This window comes from Leptosomus discolor, chromosome 2, assembly GCF_034619465.1.
Source record: "Leptosomus discolor isolate bLepDis1 chromosome 2, bLepDis1.hap2, whole genome shotgun sequence".
Lineage (NCBI taxonomy): Eukaryota > Metazoa > Chordata > Aves > Leptosomiformes > Leptosomidae > Leptosomus > Leptosomus discolor.
Window position 1 is genome coordinate 22,526,834 of NC_141392.1, and position 24,466 is coordinate 22,551,299.

At 43.9% G+C, this 24,466-nt stretch overlaps 2 protein-coding genes across 2 annotated transcripts in view; both read right to left on the minus strand.

Annotated features, from left to right (window-relative positions):
* Positions 1–431: 431 nt before the first annotated feature.
* APMAP (adipocyte plasma membrane associated protein) lies at positions 432–16,464 on the minus strand. Its single transcript, XM_086460772.1, has 9 exons — positions 16,373–16,464; positions 12,533–12,649; positions 8,344–8,459; positions 6,447–6,539; positions 4,321–4,437; positions 2,884–3,058; positions 2,316–2,450; positions 1,729–1,921; positions 432–641 (listed from the first exon to the last, which is right to left on the minus strand). Exons 1-9 carry the CDS (start codon positions 16,462–16,464, stop codon positions 432–434), a joined length of 1,248 nt encoding a protein of 415 aa, XP_086316898.1.
* A 6,678-nt stretch (positions 16,465–23,142) lies between these two features.
* ACSS1 (acyl-CoA synthetase short chain family member 1) overlaps positions 23,143–24,466 on the minus strand; it is a 33,897-nt gene continuing 32,573 nt past the window's right edge. Inside the window, exon 14 of the mRNA XM_086460371.1 lies at positions 23,143–23,316. Coding sequence (XP_086316497.1) covers positions 23,143–23,316 — 174 coding nt within the window. The remainder of the gene's footprint in view (positions 23,317–24,466) is intronic.

The window sequence follows — 24,466 nt, forward strand, 5'->3', positions numbered from 1 at the left end:
TGCAGGACATCCTCTTCAATCCAAATCATACACAGTTAGATTCCATACATCATAAATCCTTCCAGTGTAAGGAGACATACCATTGCATTAAAGTTGACAGATGATGTCTGTTTAAGATGACTCCAAATAGGGCTGGGCATGGAAAAGCAATGGATTTTCTTTAAGGAGCACATAACCAGATGACGATGCCCCACCATACTCCTCAGATATTAATAATTATGCATGCCAACTCCAAAGCAAGAGCAGTCAAACCAAGGAAGAGGACAGGTACAGCAAGCTGCACGTTTTCCTATAGCAACAGAACAGTGCTACTGCACGTTAAACAGACTGTCTTTTGCTTTTTGTCCTTGGTCACACACTGCCTCAAGCACATGCTTCCTTCATACATCTGGAGTATTATAGAAACATGGCACTTTATCATGGACGGATGGTTAAACATGCTGAAGATTAAGTCTGCAAATAAACGGAGACCGGAAGGAGCCCAGGTAAAGATATCCATTGTGCTCATGTGCCTCGCTAACATAAGCTACTGTCACTCCACTGGGATCATGAAAGCTTCTTCTGTAGGCTCCTGTCTCGCTAAGTTCAACAACAAGGCTATATTTGGGCACAAACTTTGTGACGGTTTCCTGACTCAGCAACTAAAAGAAAAAGAAAAGAAAAAAATCAAATTAACAACAAAAGGTTTTGTTCTCCACAGTTAAATTTCAGACACTTATACAGTCAAAGATCATTCCACACTCCTTGGAAGAAGCAGCTAAGAACATAAGCACTCATTTTGAGTAAACACTATTACACAGGCTTAACACAGTAACATCTGAAAAGCCAACTTTTTTTAAAAAAAAAAAAAAAAAAGAGAGACCAGACCAGCAGAAGCATATCTCCTCCAGCACTTCCAGTACTAAGCTGAAAGGATGTCCAGGCAGGAGACATCAGCTTGTTCTGGTGCAGTTGATGACAAGCAGCAGACATCATGCTCTGCTCCCCACAGCATCAGTTTGTTAAGGCTCCTGCACTGCAGGTCTTACAGCGACAGCACAGAGTTTGTTTAGCTGAAATGGCACTTCCATCCTAAACACTGCCTGTTGATTTTCTTTTTTTTTTTTAAGTACAGAAGTCTTTTCAAGTCTCTGCATTGTTTAAAAAGCATCATGCTGTTTCTTTAGCATCAGATATCCCTTACAAAATATATAATTCTTGTTCATCCTCATCCTAAAGGGAGGTGTGACATAACAACAGGCATGTTGAGTCAGAAAAAAGTGTCACCTAGCAGCATACATAACGTACACGCTGTCTCCTAGGATGCCTAGGGCAGTCATTAGAACAGGTCAGACTTCCCAAATGCTCTCCGGACACCTGGCAAAAAGTAGTTTAGGTACTTCAGGTATAAAGGTGAAGTCTTCTTGTATCCAAATGTAGATCCTGTGTTGCTGCATGGCTAGGGCAGAGATAGTCTCTTTTTCTTCCCTGACATCAAGATGGAAGGCAACTTAACAGATGTGTACCTGCTACTCAGAGAAGCAAATGTTAGTTTTATTACCTATGAATATATAAGGACTGTTCTACCTGGGAACAACCACAACAGTTTTAACCATGGTACTAAAAAAAAATTTTTTTTAATTCTTCCTGTGAAGAGGAAGAAATAGGACAAACAAATATTTATCACTTCTGTTCTTATACTAAATGTGATTTTTTTAAAAAAATCTTTTTTTTTTTTTTTTTTTTTACCTTAAATATCATCCTTTTAATCCATGGTTTTTCAGACAAGAAATCCAACAAAGAAAATCCAGGATTGGGCCGGACAGCTGACATAGCTACCCAATATCCTCCAGAGCTGCTTAACCTGATATTATCTGGAAGACCAGGCATATTTTCAACAAATGTATCTGCTCCACCTTTCATCAGCCCAGATACATAATACCTGAAAGTTATAGATGGCAGGATTAGGACATCTTAACTCAAGCAGTCTATGTAATAAATAAAAGTCCCAAAAAGAATTTACTTAAAATAAAAAGAATTTATTTTTTTCCTTATTTTGGTACATAGCACAGCCACATTCCTCTCCCCAGAAAAAGTCAGCTTACTCCACTACGCTCAAGGAGCCCCTGATGGAAAGATTATGCAGTCTAGTTGTTTACAGTGAAAGAAAATTAAAAAAAAAAAAAAATCAAGTATTGAGGAAGACCACCTCCTTTAGCATTGATAACTAGGCATGAATAAAGTGTAGGGTTTCTTTTGTCATTCAACTCATTTATTTAAACAATCTCTAAACAGAGAGCAATAATAATTTCAAATTTCAGCAAAGTCATACTCACCTCCTGATTCTAGCCATGGTTGTCTCCTGCACCAGGACAAAGTCTTCTGCAGGAGAGAGCTGGACACCGTTGGGAAACCTCAACCCCACCATTAGGACTTTCACTTCTTTTGTTATTGTGTCATATTCAAGCAGGCTAAAACCAAAGCATTATATATGGTTTTGAGTGAAGACAAACAACATTTATTCATCTTTGTTTCATTCTCCAGGCACTGTATCTTCTCTCACATGCACTTTACCCAAGTTAGAAAGGCAGTAGTGGGAGAAATACTAAGCCACTTGAGATTGGCAGCATTCAGCAAGGATTTAGGCTGAACATAATGCTAACACCTTCCCTTTTAAAACAGACGTTCCATGCAAGTCTTCTTGAATGAAAAAGAGGAATCTCATTTATTTTGCTGCAGGTCTCATTAGCAACATCCACACATTCTCTCACCTTCTTCTGGGCAGCGCAGTGTTTGCACAGGTGGTTCATAAAGAGAAAAAACTTGAAGATCAAGGAAGTGGTGAAGTCCATTCCTACAGCTGAGCTTACAATACGTGAAATGCCTTGGGGAACAAATACTTACCGCCCATCATCTGTGCCTTCCAGAATCAAGAATAAGTAGTCTCGTCTTTGCCACTTGCTACTGGAGTCAGTGAAGTAGATTTTCCTCCCATCCTGGGTCACTGTAAGATCATTCACAAATGACAACTTCTGACCTTCAATTAGTGTTTTGGTTGACACAAGCATTTTCATTTCACCTGGTTACAAAAAGAAGGAAAAAAAAAAAAAAGACACACAAGACAAGCTTTTGTATGTCTTGCCTTGGAAATGAGTTGGATACTAACATGAAATTAGCAGGCACTTCACATTTTTTTCCATTCATGTCTCTGTTAAATAATAAGGTTTTTGGTTGTAACAGAACAACTCAATGCTGAACGTGAATGACCAGGAGAAAATAATCCTCAGAAAAATTGAAACAGTAGATGGTTCCCTATTGATAAGTGCCCAACTTTTCATGTTTCTGAAGCTCATAGAAAACCAAGTGCAAACTCCAGTCCCAACCTTGTAGAAGGATGCAGACAGATCAATCACTACTCCCTCCTTCCCCATAAATCTGTAGGAACAAAGAGTAGTACTTTCTAAACATTAAAACATCTGCAGGTTCACTAAACTGCCCTGCCAGTCAGCTCTGCCACATTATCAGGCAAAATGAGGCCAAACCTCTAAAAATTAACCAAAATCTATTGAAGTCATCTTTGGGCAAGGGGTTTGGGTTTGTATGTTCGCTTGGTTTTGTCATCACTGAGTTAATATGGCAGTTGTCTGCCATCAAAAGGGGCGGACATTGATCATACCCTCCCAGAGCCACACAGTCTGAGCCCTTCAGTTACATCTCACCTAGCATTTGGCTAGCCTCCCTCTCTCCACCTGAAGCCAATTTGGAGATGTAAACTATTAGAAAATCAACCCTACATGAAAGCAAGTATTGCCTTCTGACAGCACAGCTCCTAAAACTGAGATCTGGCTACTCACTACAATGCCACAGTGCCTTTCTCAGCACTTGAACTTCAACCAAAATACATCTTTCCTCACTTTCCATAGATTGGGGTTACAGGGAACTTAAGAGCTCTTCACTAGTACACAGGGAGATCAAGGCAGAAACAAAAGTATAGCAAACTTGACGAAGTTTACATGACAGCAATTTCCCCCCCGCTTTATGAAAACTGAAACAGCTACATGGAGCTTTATTCATGGATTCCAAGGTACCAATTTTGACAACCTAAAGCATATATCACCAGAAGATAAGTCACTGGTAGCTCTGATCCAGACAGTCAGATAGAGAGGAGGTGATTGCTACAAGAAAATAAATACCAAGTTCTTGCATGGGATATTTCATTCGGACAGCTCCAAACCACTTTACAAAGGCAGCAGGCATTGTTTTGCCTGCAGTGTCTGGCAAAACCGCAAATGAAGCCCAGATTTGTCAGTGGAAGAGAACTTCTGAGCAGAGAAGTCATACCTGTACCAGGATTAACTTCATAGAGTCCATAATAAGCATCTGCCACAAAAAGGGTGTTATTTGGCCCCACTCTGATGCCAAGTGGTCTTCCACACGTTGGCTCATCTTCACGCGTTCCTTAGGAAACAATTTTAAAATGGTTTTCCAAATGGAAATAAATACAAGGCATTCAGGCTACCTACATAGGTCAAACTGTAGCTTAACAAAACTCCACAGCCAACACCACATACATTCATTAAAGAAATTATCTTTACTTTCCTAGGTGTTAGTGAAATAGATATCCCCATGTTTTCACCAGTCTAGAGATCATCATATATTTGCCAGGCTGGTAGCCAGCTAACAGCTGCCCTGAGTAAGGCTGAATGTCAGAAAATGGAATTCAAGTAAATACTTCTCATCAGAAAGAATCAGTTTTACTACAGGTTTCTTTTTCTTTTCTTTTTTAAATAAAAAATAAAATACATGCACATCTTGGACCTTCCTGTAAAGGTCCAATGCTGTCATGAAACAGCCGGTTTCTCAAGACACAGATACTGAACCATTTTATACAAGGAGGAAGGGGAATACTGCAAATCTGGAAAATTTGTCTGCTTTAGCCCTGACGAACTAAGAACTTCAAAACATCTGTAGTTTGAAAGATCAGCATGAGAAACTTCTGGAGAAGGTAGTCAGCTACAGCCTTTCCACTTCCCTCCCCAACTCCAGGAGGGCAAGACAGAAGTCTAGGCTCTCCAGTACCTCTTTGGCCCCAAAGAAATAGGGCAGCATAATCTTCCCACCTCTCCCAAGCTGTACAAGTCCAATGGAAGTGAGCAGTGGAAAGGTGATTCTTCATATCCATCCCAACCCACATTCACACCTAAGCAGCAGCTGGAAGTCCAGCTTCCTATCAGCTGGCAGCAGACTTCGTTAGCTGTCAACACCAAGGCTGTCCTACCTGTTAGGCAGCCAAAAGAGTGCTTCCAAATCAGTCCAGAGCCTAATCATGGGAACATCCACATAAAATTACATAGCTAAAATGATAAACGTGTCAATGTGAGCTACATAAAGACAGCAACAGTTCCTGCCCATAATTTCTGTCTAACTGGCAACCAGCTCAGGGCTGCAGAACCTCACGTGACCTTCTACATTGTTATCACAAACAAAGCCACCCACAGCCCCAAACACCAGCTAGGCTTCTCAGATTGCCCAGGCAGTACCAAGATGGGCAGCGTTAAGCTTCCCCACAGAAATAGTTCTATTTATTAACAGGCCACTACCAGTTTTTCTCACTTAGTTCCAGAAATCTCATTAAATGAAGCAAATAAATGGTTCAGAAAGAGGTGTGGAATTCAGCAAGAAATAACCACAATTTAGCAGTGAGAAAACAGAAATACCATGACCAATGGAAGATCTCTGCTAAAGCAGGTGCAGCCACTACGACCCCCCAGTGTACTTACAAACCGAGGCAGCAAATTAGTACAACAAGATGTAAGGCAAAATTCTGTAGATGGGTAAGGTGATATTTGTTTTCAAAAATCTCTAAATCAGTTGATCTTTCCCACTCACACATTATCTCAAAGTTCATTCACTCACACTCGTTTAGGAGTCCTCAGTTTTTATGGGGTGGCCCTTCACCTCAGAATCGTACTGATTTCAGCTTCCATAAATATTAGGCCAGGTTCTGCCCATTTTTTTCTTGTTTAGGATACGTGGTTTTTCTAGATGGACTAACAGGAAAAGGAATCTTATTTGTGATGCACTTCAACTTCATCTCCTCCCAGTGGTAAGACACAGTATCTTCTACCAACAAGTCATCCATGCTTCAGCCTTACGAGAGTGCAGGCCTTGTAGTCATGACATAAAAAACGCACATTCCTAAATTTTACTGCTGGAAACAGCATCCTTTGTTATCAAGAGCACCCCTTCCCATTCTTTTGGCCCTTGGTTCTGCTGCTCCTTCCAGTGCTTATATACATATTTCCACTCATACTTCATTCATACAAATATACTACTATTTCTGTTACAAATCTCTACAGAGGAAGATATGCACTTGCATGAGCAATCCAGACAGAACACCAGTTTAATCAACATAAGCCCTGACCCAGATGTTTTCAGGTACACTATGGTCAGGAGCTGTCACTCACCACAAGCACCATGGCCAATTCTGGCTATTGTTTGTATTTCCCCATCTTCAATTTTAACAATCTTCCCATCAGCTGTCCCAGTAAACAGCACATCTGCAAAAACAACCAGTGTGATTAGCTCAATCACAAAACTGTAGTGGCAAACATCCTTTTACATGATCCTTCTGCTATCATGAAGCAGAATTCACATTTAAGATTATAGTGAAGTAACAGTCGTCTTCAGTCGTAGCAAAAGAATAAAGAGGGAAGAGGAAAGATGAAAGCACAAGTATTTGGTTAGATTTCTTCCACACAAAAAGAAGAGAAAGGATTTAAGCCTTACGAGTTATGATGGTAGGATATGAAGCTTTTCACCCATAAGTGGTCCAAATCCTTGGTTAAAGGTGGACATAACCTAATGGCTAATCATTGGATTAATCCCTCTGGGAAAGTTTCTACATCATCATAAAAAGTGATCAGATGCTGTATCCATCTTACCACTCTTCAACAAAAGACTGACTAGATAAAACTTCTCAATCTGATACAGTCCACACAGGCAGCTGGACATCTGCCAATGCTCATGTTGTATCAGTTCTGGAGAAGAATTACAAAAACCATAGCAACTGAACAACCACACAAATCAAAAGCATTGCCAAATTCCTATATTCATGCCGAGGCATGTGATAGCGTAAGACAGAGTCAATGAATACAAACAACACACAAACTTCTCCATACAACCAAATTACATGAAAGACCGTTGGATTAGTAGAGGCCATTGCTTGGACTTTTCCATCTCCAGTTTAATTTAAATTTTAAGTTTGCTAACTAAAAAGGAATTAGAAGACTTCAACATTTATTCCTATAAAATTTATTCCCAGTCAGGTTGATTATTTCATCCATAGGTCAGTTGTCCCTTCCAGGAAGTTTTCCTTAAAGAGTTTCCAATAAGATTGACAAAGCTAGGTGACAGAAAAGAATTAGTGGCTTCAGGTAATCACTTTACACATTGTTAACAGAGATAGGTATAAAAAGCATAACCTGAAGAAGAATTTAACAGTAGTTTCTTGCTGGGTAAAATAATTTTTTAAAATACTTTATTAGTCGATATAGCAGAGGGGAAATAAGTTATATGGCTATTGAGCACCTCTTGTACTGAAGGATGTTTCAGTAAGGGCCTTGCTTGCAACTCCCACACACTTTCCTTTTCACATTAACAGAGTCAAGGACTCATGTCAAGACTAGTTTTTAGCCTTACCCCCCCTTCAGGAGGCACAGGGAACAACCCCTGCACAAAGCTGTTTTCTTACTAAGTGGGTATTATGCCATCACAAGTCTAGCCACCTCATTAAGAAACTGCTTGGAGGTGGCATGGGTTTGTGATTTGGGGAGAACACACACGCCAGAAAAGACAAGTGTAAGATGGCACCTGTAATGCATGCGGCAGCTTTAAAATGTAAACATGCTATTTATCAATTTGAGATTTTTTTTTCTGTCATATATAAAAAAAATTAACACCATAAAAATCATCTCCCTCAGAGGCAGTGAGCATTAATAGAATGGGTAGTCCAGTGTAAGTGTTAATTCCCAGTTCAGAGCTAGCCAAACGAAAAATGGGACCCCTTCCTCCAAACATAAGTAGCCCCTGACTACATTGCTGATGCAGTCCTGGAAGACAGAAATTTTTAATCTGGCAACAAGATTTATTTTATACTGGGGAAAGAGAAGGGCAGCAGTATATATTAGCCAGGTTTTGCTGTATAACACTTTTTTTTAAAAAAAGAAAAAAAAAAAAAAAGCCCTGCATATTCAAAATAACTTCCAGAATTTGTTACCCAAGAGATATATTGCTGAACAAACCCTTATCAATGGAGCAACATTTCAAGACCACTCTTTAAAAGCTTATTTTGTCAGTGCTTACCCCCAATATTGACAATGGACTCTGGCCCAACCAGCTGATTCTCCCATAACCGCTCAGCTTTTTGTAACTTGGTATTGGGCTCTAGCACACCCGTCAGGAGGGGAGGTTCCTTCAAACTGCAACAGAACACAGACCTCATGACCCTTTGCACAAATCTGCAAACACTCTCAAGCAACATGTTGGAGCATTTCTCTCCTAGTTTGCCAGCTCCTGCAAACCTGACCTACACTTTGCATACAGCATATTTCAAAAAAGAAAACACAGAAGACAAGCTAAAAAATTGACTCCTGTTCATCAAGGATCATAATTTTCTGGTTCTGTTAATCAGAACTGTTGCAGTTATGTGTTCCTAAGACTTATCTGGAAATCTATACAGCTTCGTGTCCAACAACATGTTCCCAGTTCACCTAGCTTATGCAAAGGCAAAGGATTTCTGCATTGCCACAATACAAAAGAATAACTGCTTTCTTACTCAGCTGAATGAGATGTTTGTGCAAAAATATTTTTGCTAAGTAGATCCATGCAAATTCCTAAGCAAAAAGGTTTTAAAATTTAAGAGCCTGGCATTTTTCAATACACTGAGATCTGACACTGTACAGCATTTTCATCACAGAGAAAAAAATAATTTTTAATTACTAATTAGCATACAACTAGAGAAAAAAGTGTTCTGGTAGTTTGAGCACTAGGACACACATGTATTCGTATCCATACTGAAACATATATTCTCGTTCATGACTTGAATGCATTCCCATAGAGAAATCCAACTCAAAGGAGCAAACTGCATATAAACCTAGAGGGTATTGAACTGAAATCTCAACATGACAAAATAAGGTCCAATCTTGCAAGCCCTTATTTACATAAATAGCCAGGCTCAAGCCAACTGGAGTTCCAACCATCTACAGAGATACAGGGAAGGGAAGTAGCAAGATATTTACAGAGCTACAACTTAAATACCAGGTTTCCAAAGCACCGGGCTTCGTAACCAGCCTTAACTGTGCTGACAAATTCAAATATGTTTCAGCCTCTTAGAAACACACAAAGCCACCTCAGTCTCCATGAGTTAAGCTATTGCTGCATATATGCCCAGGGTGGTAAGCTCATTAGGTGTTAATTCACAAGAGTATGCAAAAGCTCCCTAGGCCAAGTTTTGAAAGAATTTTTAATTTTTTTTTTTTTAAATAACTCCTTATATCACCATAAGCAAATGGCTTCTACCTGTAGAATATTAGAAAGACAAGGTTTCACTTAAAAACTTGCCCAGGTTCACAGAATCCAGGACCTATTTGTCACCAATCATGTTGCAACTCTACTGCTTATATGGTGAAAGTCATTACCATTTCTAGAGCTTTAGCGACTGGGGGAAAAGGTGTCAACTGAAATTGCAAACTATAAAAGCCATGACAATTGAGGAAAACAGGTTTACAACACAAATGATTCAGAAGGAAACAAAAACAACATACTTTTATCTGTCTGGTTACAGATACCAAACTTTCCTTTAAGTATGTATTACTGCAGTGGCAAAGCCAACTGAATGACTAGCTCCTGACCACAGATTTACAGCAGAGTTGTCTTCACGATGCTAACACAAATTCTTTTTCCATCCCTTCTTCCAGGCATTAGAGAGTTTCAGATGAGGATAACAGGCTTCAGACAAGGAACTCATTTGCTGGGAACTTTGGACAGTTGTGTTTGCAAGCAGAAAATAAATATTGTCCAAGGCAGGCTCACAGAGAAAGAGCTTAAATAAACCAGTTGCAGGAATTTCACATGGAGTTTCACAGATCACATCTGCTTTTTTCTCCCCCATCTTATTCCTCATTATTCCCAGTGGCTTACAGGAAAAACATCACTATTGGCAAGTGAGATTTCTATGTGTTCTTTCACTGAAGGGATTGATTCAGACAGCATCTACCTCCTTGAGCTTTTTCAAAGTATTTCATAAACATCACACAGAATCATCCTATCTATTGTAAAGACTGCAACCACTTCTGGCAATGAAGCTAAGCAACTAATTAAGAAGGTACAGCAATATAAGCCAGTGATTTGGGCAGGAAGAAGAGTTGTCCTAGTCTTGCAAAAGGGACTTTAAGAAATCTAAGCATGCAGAACACTGTAACCCTGTACTAGAATTAGACCAGGACCATGTAACAGGAAAAGCATTACAGACTTATCCTACTGGCTTTCAGAATTACTGTTCAGCTGCAATGTATTTCAGGGAATTAGGTTTTGTTAAACCCAACCACAGTAGAAAGCATTTCATTTATGATTTGCAATGAGGCAGCTTATGTCCAATAGCTTATTGGGAAGACTTGTAAGTACCACATTAACAGTTTCTCTCAACTCTAAAGATATTTATAGTGTTGCTGTTCCTTTCCATTAAGGAATTACTGAGTTGATCATAAATATTTATCAGACTGAACATTTTCATTTACTTCAAAGTGCCAAGAGCACTAAACAGCCTGACTCCACCCTATGCTAGCAGCCAAAAGCATTTCACACACAACTTCTCCCAACACAGATCACACCTTCTCACGTAGTTGATTAACTGTTACACTACGCATTTGATACAGACCTCTATTCAGATGTTTATGAATTCAGATAGGGCAGAAATCACCTAGCTGCACAGTTTTACGAGATCCTCTGGATGGTCGCATCCAGAGGGTAGTGGTCAATGGCCCAATGTCCAGAGGGAGATGGGTGACAAGTAGTGTCCCTCACGGTTCTGTGCTGGGACCAGTGCTGTTTAATATCTTCATCAATTATATAGACAGTGGGATCGAGTGCACCCTCAGCAAGTTTGTAGATGACACCAAGCTGAGTGGTACGGTTGACACACCTGAGGGACGGGATGCCATCCAGAGGGACCTGGACAAGCTGGAGAGGTGGGCCCTGTGAATTTCATGAGGTTCAACAAGGCCAAGTACAAGGTCCTGCACCTGGGCTGGGGTAATCCTCATAATCAACACAAACTGGGGGATGATTTGATAGAGAGCAGCCCTGCCAAGAAGGACTTGGGGGTACCAATGGATAAGAAGCTGGATATGAGCCAACAATGCGTGCTTGCAGCCCAGAAGGCCAATCACATCCTGGACTGTATGAAAAGAAGTGTGGCCAGCAGATCAAGAGAGGTGATTCTGCCCCTCTGCTCTGGTGAGACCCCACCTGGAGTACTGTGTCCAGCTCTCGAGCCCTCAATACAAGAAGGATATGGACCTGTTGGAGCAGGTCCAGAAGAGGGCCACAAAAATAATCAGGAGGCTGGAGCACCTCCCTTACGAGGACAAGCTGAGAGAGATGGGGTTGTTCAGCCCGGAGAAGAGAAGGCTCCAGGGACACCTTATAGTGGCCTTCCAGTACTTAAAGGGAGCCTACAAGAAAGCTGCGGAGGGACTGTTTACGATAGGATATGTAGCGATAGGATAAGAGGCAATGGTTTTAAACTAGAAACAGGTAGATTTAGATCGGATATTAGGAAGAAGTTCTTTACTGTAAGGGTGGTAAAGCACTGGAACAGTTTGCCCAGAGAGGTGGTGGAGGCCCCATCCCTGGAGACATTCAAGATCAGGCTTGATGGGGCTCTGGGCAACCTGATCTGGCTAAAGATGTCCCTGTTCACTGCAGGGGGGTCAGACTACATGACCTTTAAAGGTCCCTTCCAGCCCAATGTATTCTATGATTCTATGATCACCATATGGTTCTGCTGGTACAAAGCACCAAATCAACCCAGTCAGGTTATCCATTTCAATCTCCATCCTCAGATAACAGCTTCTCTTTGACAGAACTATAATAGCAGGGGTACAGCTTGGTCCTTAGTGAAAATGCAGTTCTTGTCTCACAGAAGGCAAGAGTGCATGTAAGTAATCACAAGCTCCACTGACAGCCTGGACAGCAGAAAATCATTTTCTAGATTAATGATCAAAGAAAGTAATTCAGCTCCTTCAATGATCAGTAATGACACAAAACTGCACAAGGTGGCTGAGAAACAGACTGGGTATGCGAAGCAAGTCATGGCAATGGATAACACTGCAATCATTCCCCAATTTCTTAATCCAGTTAGAACAACTTCACATGGTTGACTCTTGTTTGCCAAAAGAAAAAAAAACCCACACCAAAAAAAACCCAACAACAGAACACACACAAGAAGTTACGCTTCAATCACATTAATTTCAAAAAAAGCGCAACAATTTACCTTATAGGCTGAGGGTCTATAGGACAATCCAGTAGAACAGTTACTCCAAGCAGAGGCACAGTTAGAGATGCAGCCAAAGTCAAGAAGGTAACACGGAACACCTTGCTACTGTAAGTACTGCCAAAAGCAGAAAAAAAAATAGGATTAACATCCTAAGCTGTTTTAAGATACAATAGTCTTTAAAAGTTCTTTAACAGCCTATTTTCTTCACAAAACAAGCCAGATACTTTTGCCCAACCATCACCTTGAACAACTTTAAGGTTCATTTTGAACTCACTAGGATAAGAGAAAGGGATATTTATCCAGTCTCAGCATACTGCCATCATAAGAGGCAGAGTATTCTCATACACAGGTTTCAATGCTACAAGTTACAGCTAACTAAAAAAAAAAATAATAATAAATGAATGCTTGCTTAACAGTGTTCACCATCGGTTTGAAACTCAAGCCCCAGCACACAAAAGAAATATCTACTATTTACCTATCAAAACACAGAACAAAAAAGTAAAAAATGTTCTTCCACAGGAGAAAAACAGATTTCATTCTCAACAAGTTTAGAGGCATCAATCAGGCATTTACAGAGGAAAGCACAGAGCCACACTCAACAAATCCTAGCCTTGAACTGCAAAAGCAGCTCCCACAATTTTAGCTACTCTGAACCATTCACTAGCAGAGCCATCCAGTCTCCTTGCAGTATCTGTTAAATAAAAGGCAAACAGTGCCTGATGGCTCTGTATTAATCCTTGGCCCACTTCCACTGTTTTGTCCTTCATTAGCCAACCATCCAGACAGTATGAAATATGAACTTCTGCCCAGAGAACAAATATCACAACTGGGGAGCTAATGACATGTACTTGCAGTACTGGTATCAGCATCAAGGTAACTTTTGGGATTATCAGCTGGAACAGCAAGGACAGAACTAGGCCTGGATTTGGTCACTGCTTGCATGCACAATGCACAGAAGCTGGAATATTCATAATCCATCACAGCTCTTTCCTGATGGCACAACTGCTGCCAGCCCCTCTTCAGGCAGCAGACATAGGCGGTTAAGATGGAAGCCTGCCCCAGTTTCCCCAGCCCTGCACAGTACCCAACGGGCCATAGCAAGCTGCCATGAAAATCACCAGCTGCGCCGAGGTGACTGTTCCAAGGCTGCTGACAGCCTGCCATGACAAGAGGTGCCACTACTGCCACAGACAGTTCAGCTTGCTCCAAGAAGTTTTGTTAGCACTGCTGCTGTTGGTCACCAAACTTTCCCCAGCTCCCCCAAGGCACTCACCACCTGAGCCTACTTCCTTTCCACCAGCATGCCCAAGTATTCCTGCTCTCAGATATATATAAAAAAAATTAATTTTATGTCTCTCACTCAAGAGCGCAGCATTCCCATCATGAAATCCAGCAGTGTTACAGTACTACACCTGTCTCCATCTGAGCTGGACCAGGCTGGGAAGCTGCTTCAAACAAGCTTTCTCATCTGCACTGACCTCTTCATGCTTCCCAACAGCCAGACCGCCCTCGTAATTAATCAGAAGAATTCAGCACTTCCTGCTCTAACAGTAGGTGTTTCGAGGAAGCAACAACCTCCCAGTCTGTTTCCCCTTGGATTTGGCACCGAGAGTAGGTGATAGAGATATGAGGCAATCTCCCCAAGTTTACACAAAGACTTCAGCTGTCAGCCTCATCCTTCCACTGAAGGCTCAATACTGTAACATTTAAAGTACTGTCAGCAGACATCTCAGCATCTTTGCGACAGCTGAGAACAGCTCTTACGGAAGGAAGCAGATAAAGATGAATGAGAACTCATCTGCTACAGCCAATTTAATTAAAGCTCCTGAAAGCATGATTTAAGTAAAGGTCATATTTCTGATCCTCATCCAAACTTGCCAGGAAAAAGGCAGGCAGAATGGGGTGATAAGCAAACTCACACTTCAAGCCCGCAAACTGCATGACCTACTTTAGACACTGCTGAAACCACAAGAATTTAAATAAAACCCAAAAACTTAAAAAAATAAATTAAAAAGTCAGCTGCTCAGAATCCTTATAAAAGTAAACAAACAAAACATACCAAATATAGAATATTGACAACTTCAAGTTACTGATTGGTCACTGGAAAGAATCACTGAGTTAATGGTTCACCAACACTGATAAGCAAAACCGAAATCCTTAGCTAATTGTGTCTCTGATAATTAATCCTATATGGACTTCAGCCACAAATCTCAGTAATGCAACTTACCAGGACTCCAGCTATAACAGCAGCAATTTAGCTGTCACTAAGAACTAAAAAGAGAAGCCATTGCACCAGCTTTTGAAGACAGACAGTAGACTGGCAAGACAATACCATGAGCCATCCTAGCCCAGGAGTCCAGGTTGTCTCATCCTCTTGGCAGAGGAACTATTGGGGGGCCAGAAGGGAACGCAACTGTCGTGAAGAGTTTCTGCTATGGCTCCCAGCCAGAAAAAGGGCAGCCTCCAGAATTTCTTCCACTGGTTTCATGCAGGAGAGTCTCATGAGAACAGAACCTGTAGATACCGTGGATCATTGCCAGAGCCCTAGAAATTCAACTGATTTGAGCAAAGTTACTAAGAGAGGCTGAAGCCAGGAAGAGCAGCTTCTCAAGCTGAGAGATACTGATGCTCCCCTTCAAAAACAGGGGCTACGCATACAAGCCACCGTACACAGTCTTTCATTCTGATGACCCTGAAGAAGAGAGATAAGAATCTGCAAGGTGCTTGGATCAGAAGAGACATAACAGCTAGTGAACCAAAGCATTACAAGTTATCAACTACTTTGTTCAGTGGAAGGTAAAACAAATGCCACCACTTCCTTATTGCAGTTACTGCCTTTAGTTACAGTGAAGCTAATTTTTTATAAAAAAAAAATCCTGAACAGAAAATTGTAAATAGAATCTTCTTTAACTCAGCCACAAACAAACAGACCGTTTATAAGGTGATTCTATCTTGGAAATATATAGACTACAAACTGGAGATTATTATTTCCAAATATAAACAGACTAACCAAAATTATATGGGACTTAATCACACCCACAATAAATCTGTGCAAGCCACAATGGGATTAACTGTTATTTCTTGACTAGCAAGAGATAAACAGTACTTAAACTCACTGGAAACAAAAAGAAAACCACACAAAACACAACAGCCACAAATTAAACCTTTTTTTTCTGTTAAAAGTTCTTCCTGCGGCTCGGCAGAAGCAGGTGTGCAGGCCCTGCCCAAAACCGTCTTCCTCTCCCTCTCAGCCACCTCCAGCAGGAGCTGGAGCACTAGCAGTAGGGAGAAGCACCTACTGCAAAGCCGGGGTGCTAGGAGGCCGGGGGTCCCGCAGGCTGACACCCACGGGTGCCCCAGCATCAACCTGTGCTGCCCCGAAGCGAGGGGAACGGAGGCCTCGCTCCCCACGCCCGCGGCAGCCTCCTCAGCCACGGGGCAGTCATCCAGCCCCTTCCACCCGCTCTCACCCAGGACAGCCTCTCCCAGGGCTCTCTGACGCAGACCAGGGCCTCCCGCAGCCGGCTCACGCCAGGCCGGTGGAGCCTCTGCCCTCCCAGCACACTTCCAGCCGGATTTCCCTCAGGCCGGGCCCAACTCCAGGAGATCCAGGCCGGGACGGAGCCCCAGCAAACCCACCACGAACCGTCCTCGGCTCCCCGGCCAGACCGGGCCCTTCCCTCGGGTCAAGCCGAACACCCCCTCACACCGCCCAGGGCCGGCCCGCACTCTCGGCACCCCTCGCCCACCGCAGCCCGGCCCTCCGCAGAGGCCAGGCCTGTCCCACCCCCACGGTCACGGCAGGCCCCCGTCAAGAGGGACGGCGCCGGGTCCCACCTGCCCTCCTTGGCCTCTTGCGCCGGGCTGTCCTCGGTGATGACCTGCGGGCGGAACGGCCGGCGCTGCCGAAGGCCCTCCGCCTCATTCATGCTGCCGCCGCCGCGCACCGGCGCTCCCGGCCCCGCCCTCTCCACACGCCCCCCACGGCCCCGCCCCCGAGGCCGCGCCCCCTCGGGCGCCAGGCCACGCCTCCGCTCTTCCCTCAGGCGTGAGCCGCCCCCTTGCCGCGGCGGGCGCCCCGGTTCCTCGGGCACCGCTGGGACTGTCCCCGCCGCGGTGGGCAGTACGTGCTAATAGCTGTCCTGCTGCTACGGGGGTCTCAGCGAGCTCCACCGCGGCCTCTTGGGCGGCCTGGGGCTCCCGTGGGCAGGGCCGGGTGCCGCAGCCGTCCCTCCCCCGGGCGCGGCGAGCCCCAGGACCCGCAAGATGGCGCCAGGAAACCGCGAGGGAGGGAGCGAGGGAGGGAGGGGGTGCTTTTCACCGGAGAGGCGGGGGAAATAGTCTCCGGTGGGACGGGAAGGCAGAGGGCCGCCGGGGGCGCTCTGGGACGGGGAAGACAAAACCCTCACTGGCTCCGGGAGGCGGTTGTACGGGGGTGCGAGCCGGCGGAGCTGCCTGTCCCCCTCAGCGACTTGTGCGATCACGGGGTGACTTAACCCGGATGCGAGCGGTGGCACTCGCGCCCCCAGTCTTGGTCAGCCCGGGGTCTCCCAGAACGTCACCTTTGCTATTCTCTTGATCTTCTGGGTAACGCAATGTGCTAAGATTTTTCTGGCTTCTTTGCCTTGCTCAGGAGTAGCGGCGTTACAAGAAGGACCCTTTTCTCTCTGGGTTGAATTCAGGCGAGAGGTCCAGCAGCTGCAAAAGAGCTAAGCAGCACTGTTCCCTAAAGGCACCAGCTTTCCTGAACAACCATTTCACCCCGGGACCTTGTGAGAAGTATTCCACAACCTCTCCTCCCAGCTCTGCCGTGAGGCTACTGTCGTTCCTGGGGGTGCAGTGGGCTAAGGCACAGAGGAGTAAAGTAGCATCCCCAAGGTGCAATAGGTAAAAAAAGAAATTTAGTTGAGTCTTCTGCATGCCAGGTGCAGGATGAGCAATAAAAAGCACTGGGTTTCCACAATCCCAGCCTCAACAGACCAGAAAGCCAAAGTAAGCTTTGTCACTGCGGACACCAGCTACAGAGGAAAAGAAGCAATAGTGAAAAAGCTGCTGTGGCAGATCTTTCATTACCAATGTTTGTAGGCTGGTAATTTTGCAGAGCCGTGAACATTTCCACTCCAAAATGTGGTTACATCTCCAAATCCTTCTATCCAGGACAAAGCAGGGCTAGGCTCACTGCCATGAAATACATGCTGCACCTCTAGACTCAGCCAGAAAACAATTCCCTGTCCAGAACATTTTCAATCTGAAAAGGAATCCTCTGTTCCTGCTTAGTTTAAAGACACAAACTTGTTGCTGAAATCAGTTTCTGTGGCTTTAACTGGCCGCAGAGACAGCCCCTGAATCCAACTCTGTTAGGCTGCAAAACAATCTCCATTTCACCAATAAATTCTCAGTAAATAAATCAGGGCAGCTGCAGTAGCAAAACACAGGGGCACCTGCCTTTCTATTTGGCCCTTTCTGTGACTTGTCAGAGCCACTTGCCAGAGGGTTGCAAGAGCTGAGTGGCACTGGAAACTTTCCAGGAGCAGCTGCTGGAGGTAGCAGGAGAAGTGGCTAATGAGGATGTTCAGTGCCCATCCCTGCATTACAATATAGTGTTATCTGTGTGGTACGCAGAGGGTGAAACACGATCTTCCTCACTTATTAAAGGCACCCTGCAGAGGGTGTATTCCTGGCACTTACAAATGATCCACGGCACCTGGAAACAAATTTCTTCTCATCTGCTCTGTTCTGGGACAGCTACACATTCAGTTTCTGTACACAAGGCTGTCTCTCATGCTTCCCACACGCATCCTGTTTTCACTCCTTTTCTACTTGCGCACACCATGCACAAGACAAGATTAGTAGCTGAACCGTCCATATCACCTAATGGTAATTAATTGTTCCTACTAATTGTTCTCCATTTGCATCACACAGGAAAATGAGTGTAGAGTAGTGTGACCTCGTGGTTTATCCAAGACATACAGCTTACTGACATGCAAATGCCAGTTCTTCAACTTTTTGAGTTGTTTTGCAGTGGTAGTTTTCTGCAGTAACTCATTTCCTGTGAGCTACTGTTCAGAGGAAAGCAGCAAAGCAAAACAGCAGTTTGGACCACAAGATGACTCATCCTGATCTCAAACGCCTTTGCTGATCTTTGGTCAGTGCTGACAGACTAAAATAATCAGGATGGGCGGAAGCAAGTCCAAAGAACTGAAAAAGTCCCAAACGCTTTAGGGGATGGAAGACCGAACACCTATGATGCAAAGCCAACCCATCACACAGACAAAGATATTTCCTTTAATGAAAATACAAATACAGAGATCATTGAAGAAACTGGTTTTGGTCAAGGACAATAAATGTTTTTAAAGCGTGATTACAAGAAAACAAAATTAAATTAAATGCTTAACATTAGACTGTACAACACACACCTCATCTCTAGAAAGACAGACTTTCCCTTTCTAAAATTAAGAAAATTATGGTCTGCGTCTCCAGTGGGGAAAAAGGCACCACAACTGGGTCTCACTGGCAAAATTGAGTGGGGGAAAAAAAGCAAGCACATTTGTCCTTTGCAACAAACAGCAATAGGTAAAGTTGACTCTGGATCTCTTTTAATGAAGCTACAAAGGCAATCTGGCAAATAGCCCATACATTACTTATGGACACACCAAGGTTTAGAAGAATTCAGCAGTTCTGCTTTTCTAAACGAAGCAACCACCCCCAAGTTTGTCCCACGATCCCACTGTAAAGTATTCCATATATCATTATATGCATACATACATCATTACCTCCTTCACTGATTAGTGAAGATCAGCTCTTAAGACTGCAGGCCCGGGGTCCTTCACAAGCTACCTCCTTCCTGGCATTTCAAGAACTGAGGACACCAGTGCCAGTTCTGCAGGCCAAACCCCTCCCTGAACCGCAAGTGTCGGGGCGGGGAACGGGACTGCTGTGTGAGAAGCAGAAAGCACCATCACCACGCAGTAGTCTTGATGATCATGATGTCCAGGGAATAACAAAAATGCAAAGCTTGACTCAGGCTTGCACTGAAGATGCAACTACTGCAGTTGTTAGAGATCATGAGGAAAAAGAAGAAAGGGGGACTTCTCTGGCTGGAAAATGTCATCTGTTTGGCAAAGCTTTCTATGAGAAGCCTACCCAGTGAAGCACAGTATTCTTCTTTTTGTAAGAAGAACCAGTTCCAAGCCCTGCCTAGCTCTGTTTCTAGGAGTGCTATTAGATGAGCCGAGCGCGCGGCACTAGCTGCAAGAGCTGATGCTGGTAAACTTGCGTATGTGCAGTTTTACCCAGAGAAGTTGGGGCTGAGGCTGCCCAGCAGGACCTGTGTCCACTGCAGAACACCACGCAGGCACCACAGCAGCACCACACACTCTTTGAATACCCCAAGGGGAACTCTGAGCAGATGGACGTCCCAAGGACCACAGCTCAGCTGTGGAAATGTGCAAGGAAGAAAGAGAGCAGCCATTGTGGTACTGGATGGCAGGCACGTGCCACTCTCATCTTGCACATGCTGGTGACGTGATTTTAGTGAAGGTGCTTGTAAGGCTTCAGAAGTTCACAGTATGAGGCTTGTTTGTAACTACAGTCTATCCACACCATAGCTGACATGGCTGTGAATTTATTGGGGTACTGCAGCTACTTGGTCAGTCTGTAACCTCCCTGGCAGCTGTGGTCCCTAAGCCCAAGCAAGTGGAGACAACAGCGATGCCCATTCCCCTGAGTAGAGGCACTGTGTGACAAACATCTCAATGCATCAAAGCACATTGCTCCTCACATAGCTAGTCTTTGTGAGACAGTTCAGCTGAATTAGACCATGTGTCTGTGACCACTGGGTCACACCTTAGTATGGCAATTTCAGGTCAACAGGACAAGGAAATTCTATATCCGTAATACAGGAAATGCTTTCTTGACTAACAGGAAAGTGTGTAATCTTGTTCAAAAGTAATTTTTCTTCCTCCACACTGTATTTCAGACTGCATGGAGACAACTTGTTTAAACAAGGGAGCGTACTTTTTCTGTCAAAAGCATTAACTTCTGGCTGCTTCCCACTTGAAAATCATTTAAGGAAGTGTTTTGGGTTTTTTTTTTCTTCTGCAATGGCAACAGAGTATATATGTATTGTCTGTCTCCTAAAATATTAACATTCTGTCAACTCTATCAAACCTTCTGATCTTCGACTTCCCACAAAGTCCACAAGGTGTCTACTTACCTTAAGCAAAAAAGGATTTCAGTCAGAAGGATGGGAACTTTAATGAAGCATGATATTCCCTACTGTATTACCCAGTCCCTAGAGACATTTAAAATACATTTAAAAAAAAAAAAAAAAAGCAAATGCAGCCAGTGTACTCAGAGGAACTCTGGGATCGGTCTTTGACAACACATCATACTACAAGCAGCCTGCTTCCTCATTTGGTACCAGAATCTCTGCTGGCCAAAAAACTCACCATACCGCTCCCAGTCCTACAGGATCATCTAGCCATTTCCTTCCTTCTTTTCCTGACTCCAGCTAGGTGCACAATTGTCTTTCCAGTACACAGTCCCACTGGAAAAGGCAGTGCTGCTCCAGCTAAGTTCAGCAATAAGTCATTCCTCTAAAATTAGGGCAAAAATGGGCAATTTGCCAATTACTCAGGGGTTTAGCAGACCAAAACACACAGCTCCATTAAACCAAGCAGACTGCCATCAGAGAAAGACAGAGGGTGGACTGCAAGGTTTGATGGAGTGGCCCCAGCCACAGTGCTGGAATGGTGGTTAGCAGTCACTTATCTTAGGCAGGTCAAGATGGAGAAGCTCTGCCTGAGCCCTTGTGGCACACACTCCCGGGACCAGCACTGTACACACTACACTGGCGTACACCTTGAGCTTCTGCATGCAGGGAGAGGGGGAAAGAGTCCTCTACCATGCCTCCCTGGCATGCTCTGTGGTCCCTCCAACCACTCTGAACCCTTCAGCCAGCTTAAACCAAATTTAGCAGTGGCAGAAGTCTCAAAGGCATTCAGCACCTCCAGGCTTTTCCATGACCTTCACTGGCATAGTAGAGCACAGGAGACCTACTAGCAAATTCTTCTGAACAGCCCATATATAAGGAGTGCTTCAATCAAAATGTGTTCATGACAAAACGAGTCCAGAAATAAAACACTGAATACATTAGTTGCAATTTTGAAAGCATACGAAAGGCAAAGGTCATTGTTCCCTGCTATTCTGAGGTTGCTGGTCTGGAATGCTACCATTGCTTTCCAGAAGGCATCCAAGAGGCACTTCCTGCTTCTTTGCGGATAGTGCAATTTGTGGGTACCCACCTGACAACGCTTTGGAAGACCAGCACGGCAGCATGTGGAAGGAGTAGATGTGGTAGGGCGCCACTTGAAATTATAAGCTTTAAGTCATAATTAAGTCATTCTGACAGGAGAACCAATTTACCTCCATACCAAGTGGCTGTCTTCGTTGGAACAAACAAGATTACAGGCCATTTGGGAGTGGGCTTAAATAACCATTCCTTGGTCAGAAATCACACAGCCCAGCAAGTCACAATGAACCCTCCAGCACATTTCCCTCAGCTTCAAACCTCTCTTGACCACTTCAGGAGTTCGTTTCCCAGTGCTTCTCTGACAGACAGCAAGCAAACATGGTCCCTTTTCACAGCGACTTCAAGAAACAAAGGCACTACATAAAACACCAACTGGCAACAAAGATCTACCAGTTGTAGACCACCACTCCTAATATGAAGTGAACCACAATGGACAACATTGATCCAGTTGTTATCACCAATAACAAAGAGGACAGTTATTTTAAAAGCACAGCTGGTGATCCCAGTTTCTCAAGGCAGAATAAAAACATGTGGGACCAGACCCCTCCTACGCAACTGGCAATGCACTGACGACATGTAGGAGCCCAGCGTTAGGCTTTGTGGCTCAGTTTTGCAGCTGGAAGTGCTAGTGCTGGGTTGCCTAGGTGGGACACGAAAGGACACAGGCTCACCACCTCTGGCAAGCCCCAGGACATACAGTGGTAGAAACAAATCCTTAAGAGGAAAGCCAAAGGAGGTATTGGAACAACAGGGTAAAAACAAGAAAGAATTATCAGACTAGCCATGTCTTTCTCATTTCCCTAATAACACATGTGAAACATCTACTAGAACACCCAGCATTGCTGAAAAGGCACCACAGTTGCAGTGAAATACAACTACTTAAACTCAGATATCCAAGCTGAAGGAAAAACTGAAGAAGTGTATTCAAAGGCTTCTTTTAAAACAGCAAAAGTATTGTATAAAAACATTTCTCTGTACAGTAACATTAAAACGAGAAACATTAACGTCTGCATCTTGCTTCAGCTAGTATTAAATTTCATCATAGCTAATGGAAAGTACCAATGGCTGCTCTACAACAGCCCTAAAAGCAATGAAAGGCAGCTCACTGACTCTGCAAAATTGAAGATTGCTCCTAGCTCTGTGCATCTCAAAATACGTCGTGGAGTGGAAAATCTTGTTCCCCTTGAAGGGAACACAGGTTTTAAAAAAAAAACACCAAGAGAGACCTATGTCGTTTGGCTGGTTATTTGAGACCTTCCACGTTTCCAGAGGAGAGAGATTCCAGAGCTGCCTGTTATGAGCAACTCTTCTCCTTGTATTTCTGGTAAGCATCCAGTATCTCCTTGACAACAGCTGGATCATCAAGTGTGGTGACATCTCCCATGTTGCTTGATTGTTCAATGACTACTTTCCTCAGCAGCCTTCTCATGATCTTCCCTGATCGGGTTTTAGGAAGACGTTTCACCACCTGCAGAGAAAGGAACGACACACCTGTATTAGAACCTGGTCCCGCTGGAAACCACAAGGAAATCTGGCTGAACTGTCCTAAGCCTAGCACACTATCTCATGGCCACAGCTCCTTTGAGGCTCCCAGGAAATACTAGACCATTGAGCACACTAGTTTATGTCCAAGGAAAGGAGTATCACTAGCATCAATTCCTTGTGCTACAAATTTTATCCTTAAGTGGACTTTCTTCCCAGTTTACCCATTGCTGTATATCTCCAGGCTGGGTGCTGCAGGATGCACAGGTCTTTGGAGAATCATGTCCTGAATAAGCTGTTAACTATTGAACTAGAAAGCTAGTTACACTTGGAAACTCCGGCACTGATGATGGCACAGATTTCAGAGCATTACCAGAACAGACCGACATATTCCCCTTTATAGGGCCGGAACACAAAGCACACAATACTGCACACCAGCTACAGGGTCTCCTGCTCAAGGGATAACTCCCATCTCCTGATGTTTCTCTCTGCCTGATTATGTCAGCCTATCTGCCTTCCTTCATAACCAGAAGAATGATAAATGTCTTGGCTACGCTTCCTGCAAAGGACTTAGCAGCACATTCAAAGGCTTTAGCATAAACTTGAGCCTGGTAAAGAGTTCTCAGGCACTGAACAGAGATGCTAGCAGGTCTCACATTTTGCTAACATGATCAGGCCAGTAGGCTGCAAAACCCCAAAGCATTAACTAACATGCAAGGAAAGAGTTGTAGGACTTCTCTTCAGGACTAACCCCAAACACAGCGAAACAGAGGTGCTTCCTTGCAAACCTGCAAGTTCTGGAAGCTGCTCCAATCCACTGGGGATGTCCTGGGCTGTTCCAAGTGAATGAGCCACCCTTGCCTGCTCCTGTTGTCTTCTGTAACCCATGTCTTGGCATCCACCTTTCAAGTATGTGGCTAAACCAGAGCCCCTCAAAGAAGTGGTCTGGTCACTGCCTCCAAGCAGAGAGTGGAATGGATGCAGGCAGGCCTTGGGGAGCAGCTAAGGGGCAGTTTTGTGCACTCTCCCAAACACACAAGGGAGCTGCTGAAAGGTGAGGAGGCTTGAAACAGAGCCTGGAGTTCATCAGTGCTCCCAGGGCCAGGCTGAACAGCTGTCAGTTATGCAACAGAAAC